Raw genomic sequence first — 19,123 nt, 5'->3', positions numbered from 1 at the left:
CATCAAGATCAAGGCTTGTTCTTTCATGCTGGCATTTACAGTAGTAGAGGATGCACTGATATATACATATATATATATACACACACGCACACACACACACACATTATGTATGTAGCTCAGGCCAATGACCAGAGGTTGCAGGGTTACAAGTTGCAGGATCTGAGGTAAGTCCCAGAAAATTACAGCACTCGGAATAGACTTTTCCTGGCCAGGGCTGTTTCAATGTAGGGGGGCTAAAAAAGGACAAAGTCATTCACATGAATGATTTCAGAGTGATGAATTCATCTTTTTCATAAATAGCCGTACTGCACTAGTCTTGACCTTGAGACTGTGGTATTATGTGTGCTAAGCTGAAATAAATGGAGAGGCCTTGCAGCTGGACCAAAGAAGCACCTGCACATATTGCACCTGTTGGGATAATCTAGTATAGAGTCCTTTTTGGCCCCTCATAAAAACAGGACAGGTTTTGTGGTATTACATTCCTCAAATATAGTGTTCCTATGTTCCTTGTTTATGAATTCCTGTCTAGTCCAAAATAGTCAAGATCATTGCTTTCATTCAAAATAAAATTTTAATCACAACCAGAAGACAACAGGGGAATTGTCTTTCTCCAGCAAAAGTTAAATGTTAAAGGTTGTCTAATCATTGCTCCCAGAACTAGAAAGATACTGTAAATACCAAAGCCATTCCTGAAGATTAATGTAGACGTGTGTGATGTTATGTAATGGTGGAGGGGGAAAGTTTGAAGTCAAAGGTCTATTATGGTTTCTTATGGTCACAGAGGTTCAGAAAGAGCTCAACATACTATTAGCCTTTTTTAAATAGCTCATTTTAATCCTTGGCATGCAGTCCAGATTATCCCTCTATAGAATTGGAAGAATTTTTGAATAACATGTCAGTTTTTTTATATGATTAGGCTGTGTTTCAAGCATGAAGAGACACACTGACTTAAATGCACGCACACATACTGTACGCACACATGCATGCACGCAACATGTAGTCATACAGGCAATTTCCTTATTTAGCAGTTTAAAGTTCTTGACAAATTCAAAATAGGTGCACATTTATTGGTTATGTAAACTCATCATGAAGATGGAGCCTAGAGTTCCTCTACAGGAGACCTCCTCAGGTCATCAGAAAAGTTCCTCTTTATGAGCAACTGGAAACTGATCTTTCCTTCCATCACATATGGAAAGACAAACCAGCATTCTTGTACGTGAAAAAACTGTCATGGGATTTCTTGCTGTCCATTGTCTTCTTGGTTGTTATCCCAGAGAGATACAACCCCAGAAGCCTCACATGGGAGTTTAAATCTCTGTTATAAACCTAATGTAAGAAGTGCAATTCAAAGCCATAAATGCACCTGCTTTCAAAATGTAGCCAATCACATCAACTCAGCAAGGACAGGTTTCAGTTGAAGGCAGCAGTTCCAGCCAACTGAAACATACATGATGTGTTTATACAGATCATCACCTTGCAGAGCATGCATACACTATAATTTAACATTTTGGCTGATTTTGGCCTGAGCGAACTCACGACTCATGTGGAAACGGCATGCAAACCTGAATTTCCAGCACACTAACTCTTCACAGTGTGCACTTGTGGCAGACAAGGGCTCTAAGCAAACAGAGGGTATGTAACCTAATAGAAGGGCGCCACTGCTCAAGGAAATGGTGGTGCGGCTTGCACTCTAGACATTACTGGGATTGAGTAAGTCACTGTACTATGTTGAGTTCAGTAGCATCTTGTGAATGGCTCACACCTTCTGAGATTTATGGAGTCCTGGGAGTCCATATGGAAATGTTAGATACATGCAGGTTCGGCTGATAAGTTTTACTTCTGATAATTACCATTTTTCATAGTAAATATTGATAAAACATAAAATTCATTTCTTTTGCCAGAAAATAGCCACATAGTAGCATACAAAGGTACAATACAAACTTACTCTTACTGAAACATAGCAACGATAATATTTAGATCTTTCACAGTAAGCTGAGGCTAAGCTGCGTAGCTGTAAACTGTAGTTATGCAGTGCACTAGCATGCTCTGAAGACTAGATTACCATGATCCTTCACTTAAGGAAGTGTCTAAGTGTGCACATGCATAGGAACATGCTATGGGAAACGGTATTCCTGGGGTGTGGAAAAAAGATATGTCTGTGTAGGCAACAACATGTGAATGCCTAGGTTTGTACCAGCATTATTGAATTTAACTAATTTAAACCAATAATGAAACCTGTGCCTCCTACTTAATCTAATTAGCTTCCCAATGCTATAGAGTTACAGTAGGTATATTACTGCCATCAGCATAAAACACCATTTCACTGATGAAGGCAATATAAATGTAATGTTTGAATCTTTAAGCCTTATCTTTACTAATTACATTGAGGGCTGGCAGTCCATGAATGTAGTTACAGAAGGCCTTAAATATACAGTATGCACCTCTGTTTTAACACAAGGGACTGAAATGAGAGTTCAATCCATTTCTATTTAAAATGCACCCACTAATTTAGAAACAGAATTGGCTCTTTTTTTCATGCTGACATTCATTTCCTGACCCCTGGCAAAAAAAAATATACGATTTCTGTAAAAAGCCTTTGGCAATGCAGTTTCACAGCCTTACACCCAGACAAATGAGGCTATGAAAGGTAGGGTCGTTTTATTCTCAAAGAGCCATAGAAATGAAAAATTCCATCAAAATGTGTAGAGCAAAGAGGTATGGATGTAAGAGAAAGCGGAGTCAGCGCAGAGCGGTCTGCTGCTCTCTGGATGTGGCCCCTGAAACGAGGATGACCGCTGCAGTCCTGGGGAGGCAGGCTGGCCTTCAGAGAGGGAGAGACACGGACATGCTAGAGCTCAATGCCACGGCCACCGCCTTTGGGTGTCTTTTTTAATCCACTGTGCTAGAATGGGATCCTTCTCTGCTGAGTGACAAGACTCCTGCTGCAACAGCGTCACAAAACTGATGCAATCCTTCATGTGTGTGAAAGGGTATCACTTTTTTTCAGCCATTTAACTAATAATTCTTGTGTAATGCACATAATAGCCAGAGGCAACAAAAGACCCAATCAAGGTTATGCATGTATGTTTTTCAACAGTAGACACTGTACTGCCATGTTGTGTGAAACAGATTTCACATGCAGACAGATTTGATGCACTTCACCAGATGAACAATTGCCCTTAAAAAAAAAAAATCCTGAAAACTTGGCTTGATGATTGACCATTTCCTGTTCATATTTCATTTTTGATAAGTCTCCAACTTGGTTAAATACTGCATACCATTCATTTGTAATTATATACTGCAAATGGATAAACATTCATAATACAGCATTAAAGAAATCTGTAACAGACACAATATATTAACGATGTACAATGAGAACCCTCAGAGGCGTGCCCACTTTCAAAAATGAAAGCGCGAACAAAAACAGTTACCAAAAAGACAAAAAAACAGAACAAATAGAGCTCATGAACAAAGAATATATGCGTTCTTACAGAATCGGCAAGTTGCCACTGGTAACAGGAAGGGGGCGGCGGCCTACAAGTTTTGCTTTAGCCAGTGGATGTAATTGTCCATCATCCTGTGGCCAATGGCAAAGTCGGTGGGCCACACGGTGAACATCAGCGCGCCGTGGAAGCCGGCGGCGTAGTGTTCGTGCGTGACGTCCACGCCGGCCCTCTGCAGGCGCGTCACGTACATGAACCCGTCGTCCCGCAGCACGTCGTACTCGCCCGTGAGCACGTAGGTCTTGGGCAGGGGCCGCAGCGCGGAGTCCGGGGCCAGCAGCGGGGAGGCCCGGGGGTCGGCGATGGCCGCCGCAGCGCGGGATGGGTCCGAGCTCCCCGCCACGGGGGCGCTGTATTCATACGGCCCGTGTAAGCTCTCGGGGAGGAGCGCGCTCCAGTTGACGAACTTCAGCAGGCCGGCGGACTCCAGGCTGTTGTGCGAGTTGGCCATCATGGCGCGGAACAGGGCCTGGTCCCTGGTGAAGTACTGGCTCCAGAAACGCACCATCAGAGTCTTAGGCAGGATGGGCATGTCCCGGTTCTGCTGGTATGACGGCGTGTTGAGGTCCAGGGCCTGCAGCACAGGGTAGAGCAGAGCCTGGGCCTTCAGGGTCACCTTCTGCTCAGGGTCCTGCTCCAGCTACACCAACAGACATCACAGTGACATCAGAATTCCAATACATGACCTGTTAGCAAACTGGGAAAATTCAGAAGAAAAAAATCTGAGTGTAATGGGAAGAGAAAAGGAGAAAGAGTGTGAGGAAAAGGGAATGAAGGCTCTCAGTGTGGCATACCTGTTGGGCAACTGCAGCTGCCAGGTTGCCCCCAGCGCTATCCCCTGACACAGCAACGCGGCCCGGGTCCACAGAATACTGGGCCAGAACCTCTGCCTGAAGGAAGTGCTTGACAACACGATACACATCTTCAAATGGGACAGGAAAGTGGTGCTCTGGGGCCCGGCGATACCTGTTGGGTCAGAATGCATGTTGGACTTCCAAGTTCAGTTGTCTGAATAACTGAATGCTGTAGATCTATATTTAATTCTATCTGTGAAAACGCTGGGCATGTGTGATGAATAGTTCAGGCTGCATGCTTCAAACACTAGCGCTAAAAATAAAAAAGACCAGACACTTTGCTCGAAATGTGCTAATATGAGTCAGATGTGTGTGCTAACGGCATTCCTGCAGAGATTAGTGTTGTCTGTTTGTGCAGGCTCTGAAAGTCAATGCGATCACATTCCGGCAATACTTGAGATTGGGCAAACATGGTATTGTCCAATGGCGGGCTTCCTTGACCCAGCCCCATTCTCTACCCCAGTCAATAATTGGTAATTACTGACCAAAAGAGAAAAGGTGTGAAAACCGCACTACACTTCAGCAGTCACCCACTGCAGAGGAAATTTAAAAAAAAATGGATAGACAGAGAATGGGTTTAAAAAAAACCCTCATGGGCACAGGATCTGGGCTTGTGATTTGTGCATCTTTTTGACCCCGGGGGTTATCTCTGTAGCCATCTCAGTCCGGATAAATGTGGGAGGGCATGTGCTTAGCAATGCCAAAATGTGCCCCCCTTTCTCTGTATACACAAGCCCAATTCCACCCACAGGGCACTGCAAGTCAAGTAAGTGAGACTGGAAATAAATATAAATAGCGAAATATGAAATCCGTTAAATAAATAAGTAACAATGTAGGGAAAAAAATTGATCAAAGAAAATATGTCCCCACCTCGTTTTCTACGTAATAATTCAACTGAAACAGAATATGCGCTCTCGGCAGAAGTGTGGCAAAGCTGCGTGAGGTTGGGCGGGACTGAATTTTCAGTGATGTGAAAATGAAATCGTAATATTATGGAACAAATATGAAATGCTTACTCCACAGACACGACAACAGCATTAAGTTCGCTGACCATCTGTCTGGCAAGAAGATCATACGGTCCCATTCCTTTACAGAAACAAAAAGCAATGGTTGTGTAGCAACTGTATAAATAAAGGTCATAAATAAATAAATGAATAAATAAACTACACAAAATGTGCATTCCTTTTATATAAATGCTCTGGAATGAATTTGACATGGTTTAGGGATGCTTTACAGTTATGGAAAAGTCATTATAATGATCTGCATGGAAAGTAAGTGAAACACTACATTTCCAAAAGGATGTGGTCACCCCTTCTATTTAGCGGTTTTGCCTATTTAAGCCACACCCATTGCTAACAGGCAAATAAAATCAAGCATTCACTCCATTGACCAACCCTGGCAGTAGAATGGGTCGTACTGAAGAGCTCAGTGACTTTCAACGTGGCACTGTCATAGGTCAGTTTGTCAAATTTCTGCTTTGCTAGAGCTGCCCCAGTCAATTATAAGTGCTGTTATTGTGAAGTAGAAATGTACAGGAGCAACAAAATCTCCAGCCACGAAGCGGTAGGCCACACAAGCACACAGAACAGGACCGCTGAGTGCTGAAGCATGTAGCGCATAAAAATCATCTGCAACATTCACTATAGAGTTCCAAACAACCTCTGGAAACAACGTCAGCACAAGAATCATTCGTCAAGTGCTTCAGGATATGGGTTTCCAGGTCCAAGCAGCTGTACACAAGTGTAAGATCACCATGCTCAGTGCCAAGCGTCGGCTGGAGTGGTGCAAAGCGCACAGCCAGCGGCCTCTGGGGCAGTGGAAATGATTTCTCTGGAGTGATGAATCACGCTTCACTATCTGCCAGTCTGACGGGGTTTGACGGAATGTATAGTGCCAAATGTATTGGGCCGACTAGTGCCAACTGTAAAGTTTGTTGGAGGAGGAATAATGGAATGGGGCTGCTTTTCACAGTTTGGGCTAGGCCCCTTAGTTCCAGTGAAGGGAAATCTTAATGCTACTGCATATAGTGACATTCTAGAGAATTGTGTGCTTCCAAATTTGTGACAACCGTTTCGGGAAAGCCCTTTCCTGTTTCAGCATGACTATGCCCCTGGGCACAAAGCAAGGTCCATAAAGACATGGTTTTCTAGTTTGTTGGGGAAGAACTTGACTGGCCTACCTACCCCACCAAATGTGAATTGGAATGCTGACTGTGAGCCATGCCTTACGCCCAAAATCAGTGTCAAACCTCACTAATGCTCTTGTGGCTGAATGGAAGTGAATCCCTGCAGCTATGTTCTAGAATCTACTGGAAAGCCTTCCCAAAACAGTGGAGGCAGAAAAGGGGGGGGGGGTAATTCATATTACATGAATTCCCATAGTTTTGTAATGAGATGTTCAACAACTATATATGAGTGTGGTGTTCAGGTGTCCACATACTTTTAGAAATGTAGTGTATATCACATGTAGCATGATTTTACAGTTTTCTGTTATGTCTCACATCATCTGTTGAGAGAGACCACCATTGGTTGGCCTCTCTCAACAACCGGCATTTTTTAAATCTTATTGTCATGAAGAACACTGTCCACAGATAAGAGCACACAGTGGACATTTCGAATTTGGGTCTGGGACAGATAGGCCAAACCAATCAGAAATCATGATCTGTCCCTTTTTAACATACTGAGACAGAACAGTTTATTTTTCAATAGCTGGAAATAGATGGAAATAGTAAAAATGGTTAGCTTTCAGCCAACAGGAAACACATTCAACTGCTTATTTCTAACAACTCTCTCTCTTTCTCTCTCACCCATGCATGCATGTACAGCACACACATATGACAAGGATGTGCTGTATGGAAGAGTACTCACTTGCGCTTCCCAGACACCATCCTCCGCCATGCAGGTAAACAACTGCCCTCTTCAGCTCCCCGTTGCCGCCCTGCTGGCCCGGCTCATAGACCACAACCTCTACCCCGTCAAACACCTCCATTGTCACGCGTACATGCTCATCTGACACTGGGACCACTTCCTCCACGAAAGTGATGAACATCATGACCCCCATGTAATCCTTCAGACCCAGCAATTCACTTAGTTCTGCCTGAAGAGAGGGTGGAAGAGAGAGGAAGAACAAAAAATAAACTGAAATTGAAAAGGGAATAAAGACGGAATAGATGCAGAGGCAGTTATGGAGCAGAGGGGAGGAAAGACAACATTAATAGGAAGAAGATAATTAGCATGGTTTACAACTTTGATGATCCTCCTTTAGGAAGATGAACCCCTGATGTGTTTGCCAGGTAAATATCAATGGGAAAAGCCATGAACAGAGTTGTGGATGAAGAGGAGAGAGGTGTAAAATGGCACTTACTGGAATACTGCAGGGTGAGGACATGTCCACTGAATAGTGTAAGCTGGATGACTATTAGCTCAGACCTGCGGTGATTATTATAAATATAGTTCCATATTCAATCCGCAAGCTATTTTTTTTACATTAGATGTGGTAATCAGCAAAATGGTATGCAGTAATAGTCTGTCAGATGTTTGTCAGCCCATTGCCCAACATAACACCCATTGAACTGGACATTACACAGACCAACCCCTCTCATCACCGCGGGCCTCTCCCTCCACATCTCCAGTCTGAATTTCAAATCACGACACCACGTTATCCTCATAGCATTAGCCCCTGGGCTGCCACATTCACTGAGGGAGTGTTAAACCCTTTAAATGCAGCAGAGAATGGATCAGCTGTTCCCCTTGTGAGCTCTGTGTGACAACAGAAAAGACTGTGTGCAGAGACACCCAGCTCAGCCGTCAGCCCCCTTTTAAATATTAGATAAACCAGCATGGTGATATTCCACAATGCTTTGTGATTAATAATAATTACAAATGTAAAGCATATTTGTGTCCATTTAAATTTGGTACATTATTTGCAAATGGGAAGACGTCTTCATAGCCCCAACAGCCCCTCTTCCTTTTTCTCCCTCTTCCATGCTTTCTCTTGGGGTAAATTGTAATAAGGATGTTGAATGAGAATAATTGAGCAGTTTATTTAAGCAGATTGATTTCTTATGGGCACAGTTAAGCCTCACAGCCCACGTGGACTGGTATTGATGTAGGTCGTATGTCAGGAATAAAGAAAGTTGACTGCAGAATTTAAATTACAAATTACAATTCAAACACATAAAATATGAACACATTGTGTATCTTACAGGCCTAATTCAGAAATTATGAAATATGCAAAGAAGAGTGGTGAATCAGCAATAATAATAATAATAATAATAATAATAATTGCTATGTGACAAAAATGTACAGTATTTACTTTTGACAACAGTTAGTACTGCTTCTCAAGTACAGTACAAACAAATACAGCGCGGGTTTCAGTAGGCTATTTCATAATCAATGCCAGCCGCACTTCTAAAACAAGAATATAGACAGTAGCCTCTTATCTTCTGTCGGAAGTGCCACGAAGTCTTAAGCTACCCAACTCCACAAATAAAGCGATGCGTTATTTAATAGCGTCTATTATTAGAAAGGGTGAGCAGGAATAGACATACAATACGGGGATTACGATCTGGCATAGATAATCTGTTGTAAACGCTCTTTATCAGTCGGCGTTTATATTACTGCAGGCTACAAAAATAAATCTACATGTAGCATAAACGTGATTTGTCCGGAATTCCGACAACGCATCTTTAGTAACACTAAAAACTGGCAATCAAAACGCGGTGTATCTGTATTGGTTTAGGTTACCGGTGTGCCTGGAATTTATATTCGTACGGACAACGAAATGTGACAGTGTCTATTTGACTTTTTAGCTAAATTAAGACTTTAAGCAATTTTAGGTTCATTCAGCATCATACACTGTGATAAATAAAACCATAGCTTACATTGCATTATAGTATTCTATCATTGAACCTACCAGGTGGCTGAGACTTCTGAAAAAGCAGTCTGTGGCCATCAACTTCCATCTCTCTTCTATTTCATCCGGAATAGGTAAGTAAACATAATATGCACTTAACGTGCCCAGTAGTAAAAGTAAAAAGATGCCTTTTGATCCCATTTTTTATAGAAATCTGGTTGATTTAAAAGTGCAGAAACACTCTGTGTTCGGTTTTTCTTATTAACAAGTCACTTCGGCCAGGGCAAAATGTAATCCGGTATTAAATTTGGAACGGAGCCAATAAGATATGACAGCACGTGTTACTGTCATCTGATCGTTATGACCAGGCATTATCCGAGTTTTTTACCAAGGCGATGGCAGCCTGTCAACGACCGATAGCTTATTAACTGTAGCTTAGCCTAGTCCGTTTCGCTTTTAACGGTAAACTCGATTAATGGAAATTCAGTCAAATTAACTGAAACCAGATCTGTCCCCAACGCACAAGACAGCCTATTGTCAGTCATTTGAATGCTAAAGTCTCCAGGTATTTATTGGGTCCACAAGGTAGCTCTCTCTCTCTCTCTCTCTCTCTCCACAACTTGCATCGGTGACATAGGGAACGCATGCGAAGGTCCGCCCTACAGTAGCCTATTACTAGTGATAAACAGGTTCAGCTGGTTGCACATGGGCAAGGCAAATTATAACGTAACACGATATAAGCGACTGCTTTTAAAATTACGCAAAAAGTTGGGTTCAAGTATAAAACATATCCTAATCTTTAGACTCTGCAGCCTACGCTGCTTGTCAGCGTATGAAGTGTAGCTGGCGGTGAAGTGCGACTGGAGACTTAAGTTATGACATCTCCACTTTTCTAAATATAGCCACCGGAATAACCCCTATATATAAGTAGGCTACACTTATAGCCTATGTGCCACGGTGAACGAAGATCCATTGTAGCCTCTTCAGAACCGCCATTGTCTGCATCAGACCCTTCGCCTGGGGACAATGAAGTTATTTCTATATTTTTGATAATGCGATATTGTCTGCGCACAGCTGTAATTCAGACAAACCTGGCATTATTGCACTGTAAACTGCAATACACTTTGCGAGAAAGTGTGCATTTCTGCATTTGCCAATATACCAAGGCACAGAAGAAGGAATGGTGATGCTGTAGTAGCATTGGCATGACACGGAGATCCTTACTGATAAAACTAACCAGGTAATTACATAATGACATTTAAAACCAATATGAATTATATATATCGAATTTCATCTTACATCATACATATCACACAAGCCAGCAGCCCGGCTGAAACGGCGCGATAGGCCTATTACACGGGTTGGACATCACCTTAACCTAATTGTTTTTTTTTTTTTTTTGTTTGTTTGTTTGTTTGTTTTGTTTTTAAGTTCTCTTAAATTACAGTTCACAAATGAAATTGTCTACTTGTTTGAATGTAATGTTTATTCATACGAAAAAATGAAGAAAGTTCGAAATTGCATGGAGTTGACCTTATTACACCATAAACTGTAAATCCTTCCAAGCGTCACATGGCCAACTCGTGCAAAATCGCGGCATTTCTAGTGCTGCACATGATGGACTTTTTTTTCTTTTTCATTTTGAAGTATTTTACTATACAGTAAAGAGCAGATTTTTTTTACAAATCAACCAGATTTAGAACGTGACCAAAAAAGTGTGAGCTGAAAATAAAATCACAGAACACCTTTCAGTGACAATAAAAAATATTGCTTTCTCAACCCCAGGACAACAATTTACAATATTGTTATATAAAAATACTTTTTATTAAATAAATGTCCAATGCCTCATCACACCTGCAATGAAAGAGAGACATTTGGACTTGCGACAACAGGACTCAAGCAGTTTTAAACAGTCTCATTAATGCTTTTTCAGATGTGCTTAAAATTGCCAGCTTTTATGACATAAATTCAAACTATTCAACATGTAAAGACTAACAGACAATGAAGATGCATAAGGACTTTCATGGAGTTTTTGACAGGTTCTTCTTGGGAAATGTGGTTCACAGATGGGGATGTAACCCTAATAAGCATATATTGACTAACAGTCCTTAAAATAATGGGATACATGATGCTTTGGGATACATGATGCTCGCTCTATGTATATATAGGTTGGATCTCAACAGAGAGCAGCAGAGTAATCAATTATCAAGTAATGATACTATTTTTATTAATATTACTATTATACAAGTATCTCTCCCTCTATCTCAGGTTACTGCAGACAATCAATACAGGTCCTCAAAATGAAAACAAAAAAGGAATTAATTCAATTACTTTTGTAAGCATCACAGCAAACTTTTAACATGAGAGTAATTTACTGGTGTGTGTGCATGTGCGTGTATGTGTGCGTGTGCATGTGTGTGTGGAGGAAGTTGGGAGTCTATAATCAACTTGTCACCCACCATCATGGATCAAGAGTACTCATCCAGCAGGAAGTGGGTGATGGATGAGGTGAAGACATTTTCAGGCAGACCGATGTGAAGCAGCTGCATATTTGATGGTTTCTGGACAGGGTGGGAAATACTCAGAGTTTCCAAGGTCTTCTTTTAATTTTGTTCCTTTGGCTTTACTCCTGGCAGGGAACCTCCTTAAGTGGCTATTTAAATTACATTTTAATCTTTTTTCTGCATGCATTTTTTTTGATATATCTGTGTCTTTGTTGATTGTTTGCTTTATGTGCTATACATTCTTTCCTGGGTGAACAGTAGCAGTGTATTTCTGGGCTATGCTCTACTATGATCATGAAGCGGATTGTCTTCAGTCTTTTCTAGGATTTAAAACAGACACAAGTCTGACTCCTGCAGACAGTAAACCTCCTGCTGTGTCTCGCGCTCACACGCACAAACTGAGTCATTTTCATTTGGACTGAATCCCTAAAGAACTTGGTGCTTTCATGTTGTGCTTTGAGGGAAAATTTTGGAAAGAATCAAGAAAGCCACGGGTTCACTGGGCAACAGTGTGGGATAGTAGTGAAGGCAGCCATGTTGATCTATAATCTGGGCAGGACAACAGAGCAGGAATGAGGAAAACAGTATGGAGCCATGGTCAGTACAGCTGTCTGGAGCAATGGTCAGACTTCAGGCTGGCCCTTCAGGCTGTCTTTGGTTCAGTTCAGGCTACTATTTCACAATTATACAAGAATTCTCTCTCTCTCTCTCTCTCTCTCTCTCTCTCTCATTGTTCGACATGATTTCATGTGACCACATGATTTCATGTGGCCATTGATTTCATTAGCTTGTTACCGATGCCAGGAAAAACGTTGCACTCACACACACACACACACCCATGTTATAGCTTCCCATTTGCCTCTGGCCCTTGGTAATGAAGTGACTCATGCTGGCAAGTTGTCCATGATGGGGGAGTTCAGGGGTAGAATGTCAATCTCAGAGATCCATTCACAGTGGAGTTGCTGAATTTAAAAGATCCACAATAAGTTTCTGTCTCGCAGCCCACACATCCATGTATTATTAAAAACTACAACATCCATCATGGAATTATGCTTTAAAAACAGATTCCGTTTGTCACAGTAATACCAGAGCACTTGATGGGGACTAATATTAAAAGTAAGATAAGTTTTATAATAAGTTTTAGGAAATGGGAATGCGAAATAAATGAACCACTGAACGCGTACTTGAAAAGGGACAACTAGGACAACACAAAAGAGGTATCATGCCATCTGCTGGCCATTTTATTAACTTTCTATGAATACCGATTTAAGGATATTTTGACGCCCAAGACGGGCGAATGTAAACGGAAATAAATAATAAATATCTTTTTTGAAACGCAGTTTCAGATTGGTAATGCGACATAGTATGACGAACTTTCGTGCGAAATTTGTCACTTGTACACCTAAGTGCAGAGGACACGCGAAATACATATTGCAAAAGGGTGCATTAGGTTAGTGTGCATTACTCATTTATTTATTTATTTATTTATTTATTTATTTATTTATTTGTTTGTTTGTTTATTTGTTTGTTTGTTTGTTTGTTTGTTTGTTTGTTTGTTTGTTTATTTATTTGTTTGCTTGTTTGTCGTCAATGCCCCATGTAGGATATATAGCAAGTGATTAACTGGGTGTTGACTTTATAATTTTAATGCGAGTTGTTCGTGCAGCCCAGATACAGAATTCGCAGAAATTTATGACGTCAACACAAAACGGCAATTCCTATGGTTTGTGGTGGAACATGCTTAGCAACGTCAGAATGATGAATACTGTGACGTAGTATAATACATCTATATTTTTTTATAAGTAGCATACTTCAGCCTTACTTCAAATTAAATAATGTAATGGAATAGTATGCAAAGCTAAACCAAAGATTTGAGAAGTGCCATCTCTTGCGTGCTTTCGCTAACGTGTAGATCTTCGTATGATGAACCGTTGTAAACCCAGAAGCCGGAAAGTAAGTAACGGGTAACGGGACTCTGGTAGTGTCAAAATTAACCAAAACCTGCAACCAACTGCCTTGGCTAACGTGTTCTCTCTATAACCGTTTTTAATATTTAAGTTATTGTGATGCGTGATGCGTGCGAGGCACTCCCCTTTCCGATTATGTATCTCCTGGCAGATCTCCCTTGGACAGAGACATAGGAGGATTTCCATCACACTGAATGTGCCGGGGAAATCACTGCACTCTTTGCTGAGGCAGCAGGAAGGCATGGAGAAGATAGTGACAAGGATGCAGAAAGAGAATGAAGAGATAAACAGGGAGAGGGACAATGACAAAGAAGAAATTGAGAAAGAAAGAGCCAGAATTAAGAGGGAGAAAGAAGAACTGGGGATAGAAAGAAAGAGGGAAAGAGAAAACATTGAGAAAGAGAGAGTGAGGTTGAGACAGGAGCAAGAGGAGATGGCGAGAGAGCTGGAGAGGAGCAAGGCGGAGACGGTGAAGTTGTCCTGTCTGTTAGAGCTGGCGGAGATAGACATGGAGATGATGATGACCGAATGGACGAGAGAAAGGGAACAGTGGAGGAGGAGGATGAAGAAATTAGTGGATAGCAAAGAGAAGCAGGAGATGAAGAGAGAAGAGGAGAGGATAAGGAAAGAGAGGGATGAGATCGAGAGAGAGCAGGCAAGAATCAGGGAAGAGAAAGAAGCAACTGAAAAGATGAAGGAAGAAATGGAGAGAGAAAAGGAGATAATGAGGGAGAAGAAAGAAGAGATGGAAAGAGAGATGGAGAAGATTGACACAGACAGGAAAAGATAGAGGCGAGAGTGGAGGAAATGTGTAAAATGAGCACAAACATTAAGGATGGGTGGAGAGCAAGTGGGTGAAGAATTAAAGTAACACGTCTTAATTTAATATGATAAATTCTACTTTATGCATCAGTATACAATATTGCCATGGCATAAAAAGCACATAAATTGTCTCTCATTTCCAGAAATATTGCAAAGTACTTATCCCTTTTTTGTGACAGCCATTGTAATGCATAAAACACTATCTAGCAAGGATTTTAGAGAGGTTAGACCATGCTTTTCATTTTCTCATCAAGTGAATGAGAATTTTTTAATTTTTTAATTTATGTTTAACTGGTAGATTCCTCCGAATCCAAAATGTAGATTGTTCCAGTTATGGCCAGCAGATGGAACTAAATGTGCATTATTTTTCAGTTACTTCCAGACAGGTCATCCTAATAATGAATGTGGCATTTCAAAGTGTTAAACTTATTGACCCACCTTTTACCTGTTGACCCAGTGTCGTTTATGCAATGAAATTTTATATTAACATCTAACAGGATCATAACTATTAGTATTAGCTTCACATGATGTTTTAAAGAATTCATTACTTTGAACTGTTTACAGTTTCTATGCTTCTTTTTAAGGTTACAAAACTTAAGATTTAACAATGTGCTCTATATTTGACATTTTTGCAAGAGATTTGAGTAAGAATATAAACAGGGGCTTGAATTTTCCATTTTTTGATACCTGAAACAAGGTAGCTTAATTTATTGGTTCAAGGCATTATTTTTCATCTAATGAAACACAAAATTAGAAACACATGTGGGACAATATTTCAAGCGGCTACTATAAATTTAAAATTCCTAGAAATAAACCCCCAGAAATTCCTTCAGCATTCATTCTCACACCTCCATGTTTACTTTTAAATACATGTGCAAATGCATACCATATGGATAATCATAGTTACTGTTAAGCGTTGATTGGTACTGTAATGCATTCATATTTTGCATTGTGACCTTTAATTGCACCTGATTTTGAGCAAAGATGAACATCATCCCAAACTCAACAGATTTCATTTATTTAATTTTACCCCAGTTGGAGAAGTTATTGCCAATATGCTTTGTATATTTTGTAAGAAAAAAAATGGTATATTGGAATCACTTTATAAAAATTAAAAAAAGAAATTAATTGATTAATTATTTGACTTTATTTCAAAGTACACATTTTATAATGAGAAAAAAGAAGTGATTCACAGCACAAATTGAAAACTGAGTGCAGAATCTAGTTAGCAAGCAAGTAGTTGGTTGCAAATGTTCTGAAGCATTTTCCTTCTGGGACTGTAATCACATACTTAAGTTATAGTGATATTTCAGTTTTAGAATATACATTAATAATTAATGTAAATGCATAAATGTAACACATATTGTTCTTATTTGATAATGTACAATGCAATGAGAAACCTCGGATATACAGTAGTATGTATTTTTGTATATAGTAATGTTAAAATGGTCAGATTCTGAAACACAAGTGATAATTATGTGCTACAAATGTCTGGTGAACTAGATGGCATTCTGCAGCTATGCACTGTAACAAAAATTTCAAGAAACGTATGATTGGAAGGTAATAGGTATCCCATAACCCATCTGGACATGCATGAAGATGTTAAGCAGCATACACAGGTGTACGGGAGCTCTGGTTTTGCGGGCAGTGGTTTTGCCAAGACATGAAATACATTAAACTGTGACACCACTGAAGAAAAAACATCATTTTACTGAATTAACTTTTAAAACTTGCAAGTCAGTTTTTACTCTGCACTGAGCAGCTGTTCAACATACAGTAAGGCCACGTGCATGTCCTTGCCTAGTCTCCCCATCCTTTCTGTACCAGTAGTCTGTGGAACTCATCCCCTGTGCATTATTGTAGTCCAGTGTGGAGCACTGCTGTGGAGGGCATGCTTTGTGCATCAGGGTGTTCCTGAGCAGAGGTCAAACATGCAACCAGTTCTCTTTACAAGATCTTGCTCTCGTACGCAGCTCCACTGTGGAGCCCATGCTTTTTGCATTTTTTTGTTCTCCACCATAGTGTACGCCTTGACTGTGGAAACCTTTATTTTGTCATTATGCAGGGCTGCGCTGCACAGCCGTCTTTCTGCCGTAGCTTGCTCCTATGTTTAGCTCCATTGTGGAGCTCGTGTCTTTTGCATTGTCACGCTCCTGAGTATTATTTCGTAATCATTTCTCCTCATTCTCACACCGTTCTGGACCTGGTGCTGGTGAAATAATTCAGATGTTAGACAAACCCCTTAAAATGAATGGCTTTTCCATAGCTTACAGCTGCGGGTCATTGAAATGTCTTCCCAAAACGCGTAGGCTTTAACACTCATGACCAGGCTTGCAGGACCATTTAGCAGGTGTTTATGTTCAATGTTCAATGAATAATTTCAACACACTTTTTCTTTTTTTTCAAAAAATATATTCTAGTATTCCAGAATGAATAGACTTTATCTTCAGTGACTGTAACCAAACCATTAAATGTATACACTCCACATAGTGTAGATATACAAGAAAACACAGTTGGGAAACTAGTGTTTACAAAACATGCCTCAGAGACAGCTAATCTATCTCCAGATACGTGGAGGTGAGACTCCTGTCCACGACACGGAACGACAGAGGTCTCTTTTCAGCAGCAGATCAGAGAGATGTGATGTGACATGCCTGCTGCAAGCTTGACCTCTTTCTGAGGGGTCAGAGGGTCAGGAGGGGTCAGCCACCCACACACAGATGGCAGTGGCTGAGGCTGGTGAGTGGCAGCGGTGACCTGACATGGGGAAGCGGTGATGGACTGCCTTTGCCATCACTGACGACCCCCCTCCAGTCGTCTGTCGTCATTGTACCTGAGGGAGCTCTGCCCTTTGCCCTCACACGCCTCGAGGGTATAGGGGCAACCCCTAACCTCCACACCTAACCCTGCATTTTGGGTGAGCGCTTGAGAGAAGAAGAAACCGCTAACCTATAGAGCAAGCTGGCGGTCCGTTGTTGCTTTGCCAATGTTATTCATATTAGCAGCGCCAAGGACACCACACTGCTTTGCCCTGAAACAGGAGAGCTAGGGACATGGCTGGCTGCCTGCAGTAGTTTGTTTCACTGGTTTTACACCCACAGTCGCGCTGCCTGCCAAACCCCAGAGGACTCTGGCAACCAGACTGTAATGTCATCTACCTCATCCCTGGAATCCACAAGAGTTTTGGTGTTTGGAAGAATGAGTCAAAGGAATTGTAAATCAAATAAATGATTACGAGGTTATTTCAAACTAACCTCAAAAGAACGGCATTTTAACTGCACAGCGTTGTTTTCCATTTGTGAAAATAAGATGCACGTGTTGGGAAAAAAAAATCTGTTTCTCAAGTCATTTATATTGAAATAAAGTAATTTCATTACCGAATATTACTGAGGTCTTAGAAGTATGTCTCAGCAGTACATAACCTCTTTTGCCATTTCAAAACTGTCCGAAGGAGAGATATATTTTACACAAGGCCAAGGAAATTCACAATAAATGTGGAACTATACGTATGGACAAAAAGATTATATTCACAGCAGGTTCAGAGTCTACGGCATATCCCTGTGTGACTGCTGCTTTGAAAATCAGCGCTAGCATGTAGCCAGTAAAGCTTTAGGAGAGCAGTGCACATATTCCCCTGCATGTTTTTCTGGCCCCGTCGTTGCTGAAAATGTATAGAGCTGCATTACCCTAAACAAACAGACCAATAAAACTGCCAAAAAATAAATAAATATGGAACAATGATTGGTCTGGACAGGCTTTCTGTAGGTGAGTGAATAAGGCTGAAGCTGTTAATAAGAGGTTCTGAGAACATTACCTGAAATGGCAAGGTGGCTCCCCCATGTTCTTCTCTGCCATGTTCCCCTGCCCCAATATGTACACTACTCGTAAGGTACCTCAACTATTCGATGTCCACTTGCACACATAACTGAGTGTTAAGGCCACTTTGCTTCCCATCTTAATTGCAGATGCAGGATATTCACGGCTATATGCACCTAATGGAGTCTTTCCTGAATGCTCAGAAATCATTTAACAATGAGATGTTCTTTAACCAACCAATGTTTCCAAAAACAAACTGCGATTGGTGGTGGGTGTGACGTTCCGCTAAAGTACTTATTTTCTGAGAACTTGTGTGCCCCACGGTCCTGCCCCTGCAAGCGTGGATTGTGGCTGGCCACCCCTACAGGGCCACATATCATTGGCCATAGTGTTGCCCAGGGAGCGAGGTTTCAGTTGGCAAGGTGTCCGCTGCCTTACTGTGCAAGAGTGTCCTTGTTTTATGAGGCATCTGTGGCCTGCCAGTGCTGGCTGCATAATCAGTGTGCTGACCGCTGCTCAGGTGGTGGACTGCTGAAGGAGAAGAGTCTGTTGCTAGCTGAATGCAATTTTCATGGGTCTGAAAATACAAAGTCACGGTGAGTAAGTCATTACGCTAATTTATTCATTAAGAGTAGAGATGGAAGGAAAATGTTGAAAGATGTCCAGCCCTGTAAGAACAAAGGCGGACTTCCCTCACAGAACACAGTTTGTTTTTAGAAAGCTAGGACAGGGCTGTTAATCAGGAGGGACATTTTTAGTTTTAAAACTGTTTTGAGAGAAAGGATGGATCGTGCATTTAATTA

General features: G+C 41.1%; 1 protein-coding gene across 1 annotated transcript; it reads right to left on the bottom strand.

The window, feature by feature from the left end:
* Nucleotides 1-1,003: 1,003 nt before the first annotated feature.
* aadac (arylacetamide deacetylase) lies at nt 1,004-10,064 on the bottom strand. Its single transcript, XM_064302684.1, has 5 exons — nt 9,272-10,064; nt 7,225-7,453; nt 5,374-5,443; nt 4,298-4,469; nt 1,004-4,143 (listed from the first exon to the last, which is right to left on the bottom strand). Exons 1-5 carry the CDS (start codon nt 9,410-9,412, stop codon nt 3,535-3,537), a joined length of 1,221 nt encoding a protein of 406 aa, XP_064158754.1. The 5' UTR covers nt 9,413-10,064; the 3' UTR covers nt 1,004-3,534.
* Nucleotides 10,065-19,123: the final 9,059 nt, after the last annotated feature.

This window comes from Anguilla rostrata, chromosome 12 (genome assembly GCF_018555375.3).
Source record: "Anguilla rostrata isolate EN2019 chromosome 12, ASM1855537v3, whole genome shotgun sequence".
Classification (NCBI taxonomy): Eukaryota; Metazoa; Chordata; class Actinopteri; order Anguilliformes; family Anguillidae; genus Anguilla; species Anguilla rostrata.
This window is presented reverse-complemented; position numbering and strand designations above follow the sequence as displayed.

Bases quoted from the DNA above. Each gene is read 5' to 3' on its own strand.
- aadac (XM_064302684.1), bottom strand. From the start codon at position 9,412: ATGGGATCAAAAGGCATCTTTTTACTTTTACTACTGGGCACGTTAAGT. The intron at 4,470-5,373 runs GTAAGCATTTCA...CTGACCCAACAG, and splicing joins GCTGTTGTCGTGTCTGTGGA to GTATCGCCGGGCCCCAGAGC. The intron at 4,144-4,297 runs GTATGCCACACT...CTGTTGGTGTAG, and splicing joins CAGCTGCAGTTGCCCAACAG to CTGGAGCAGGACCCTGAGCA.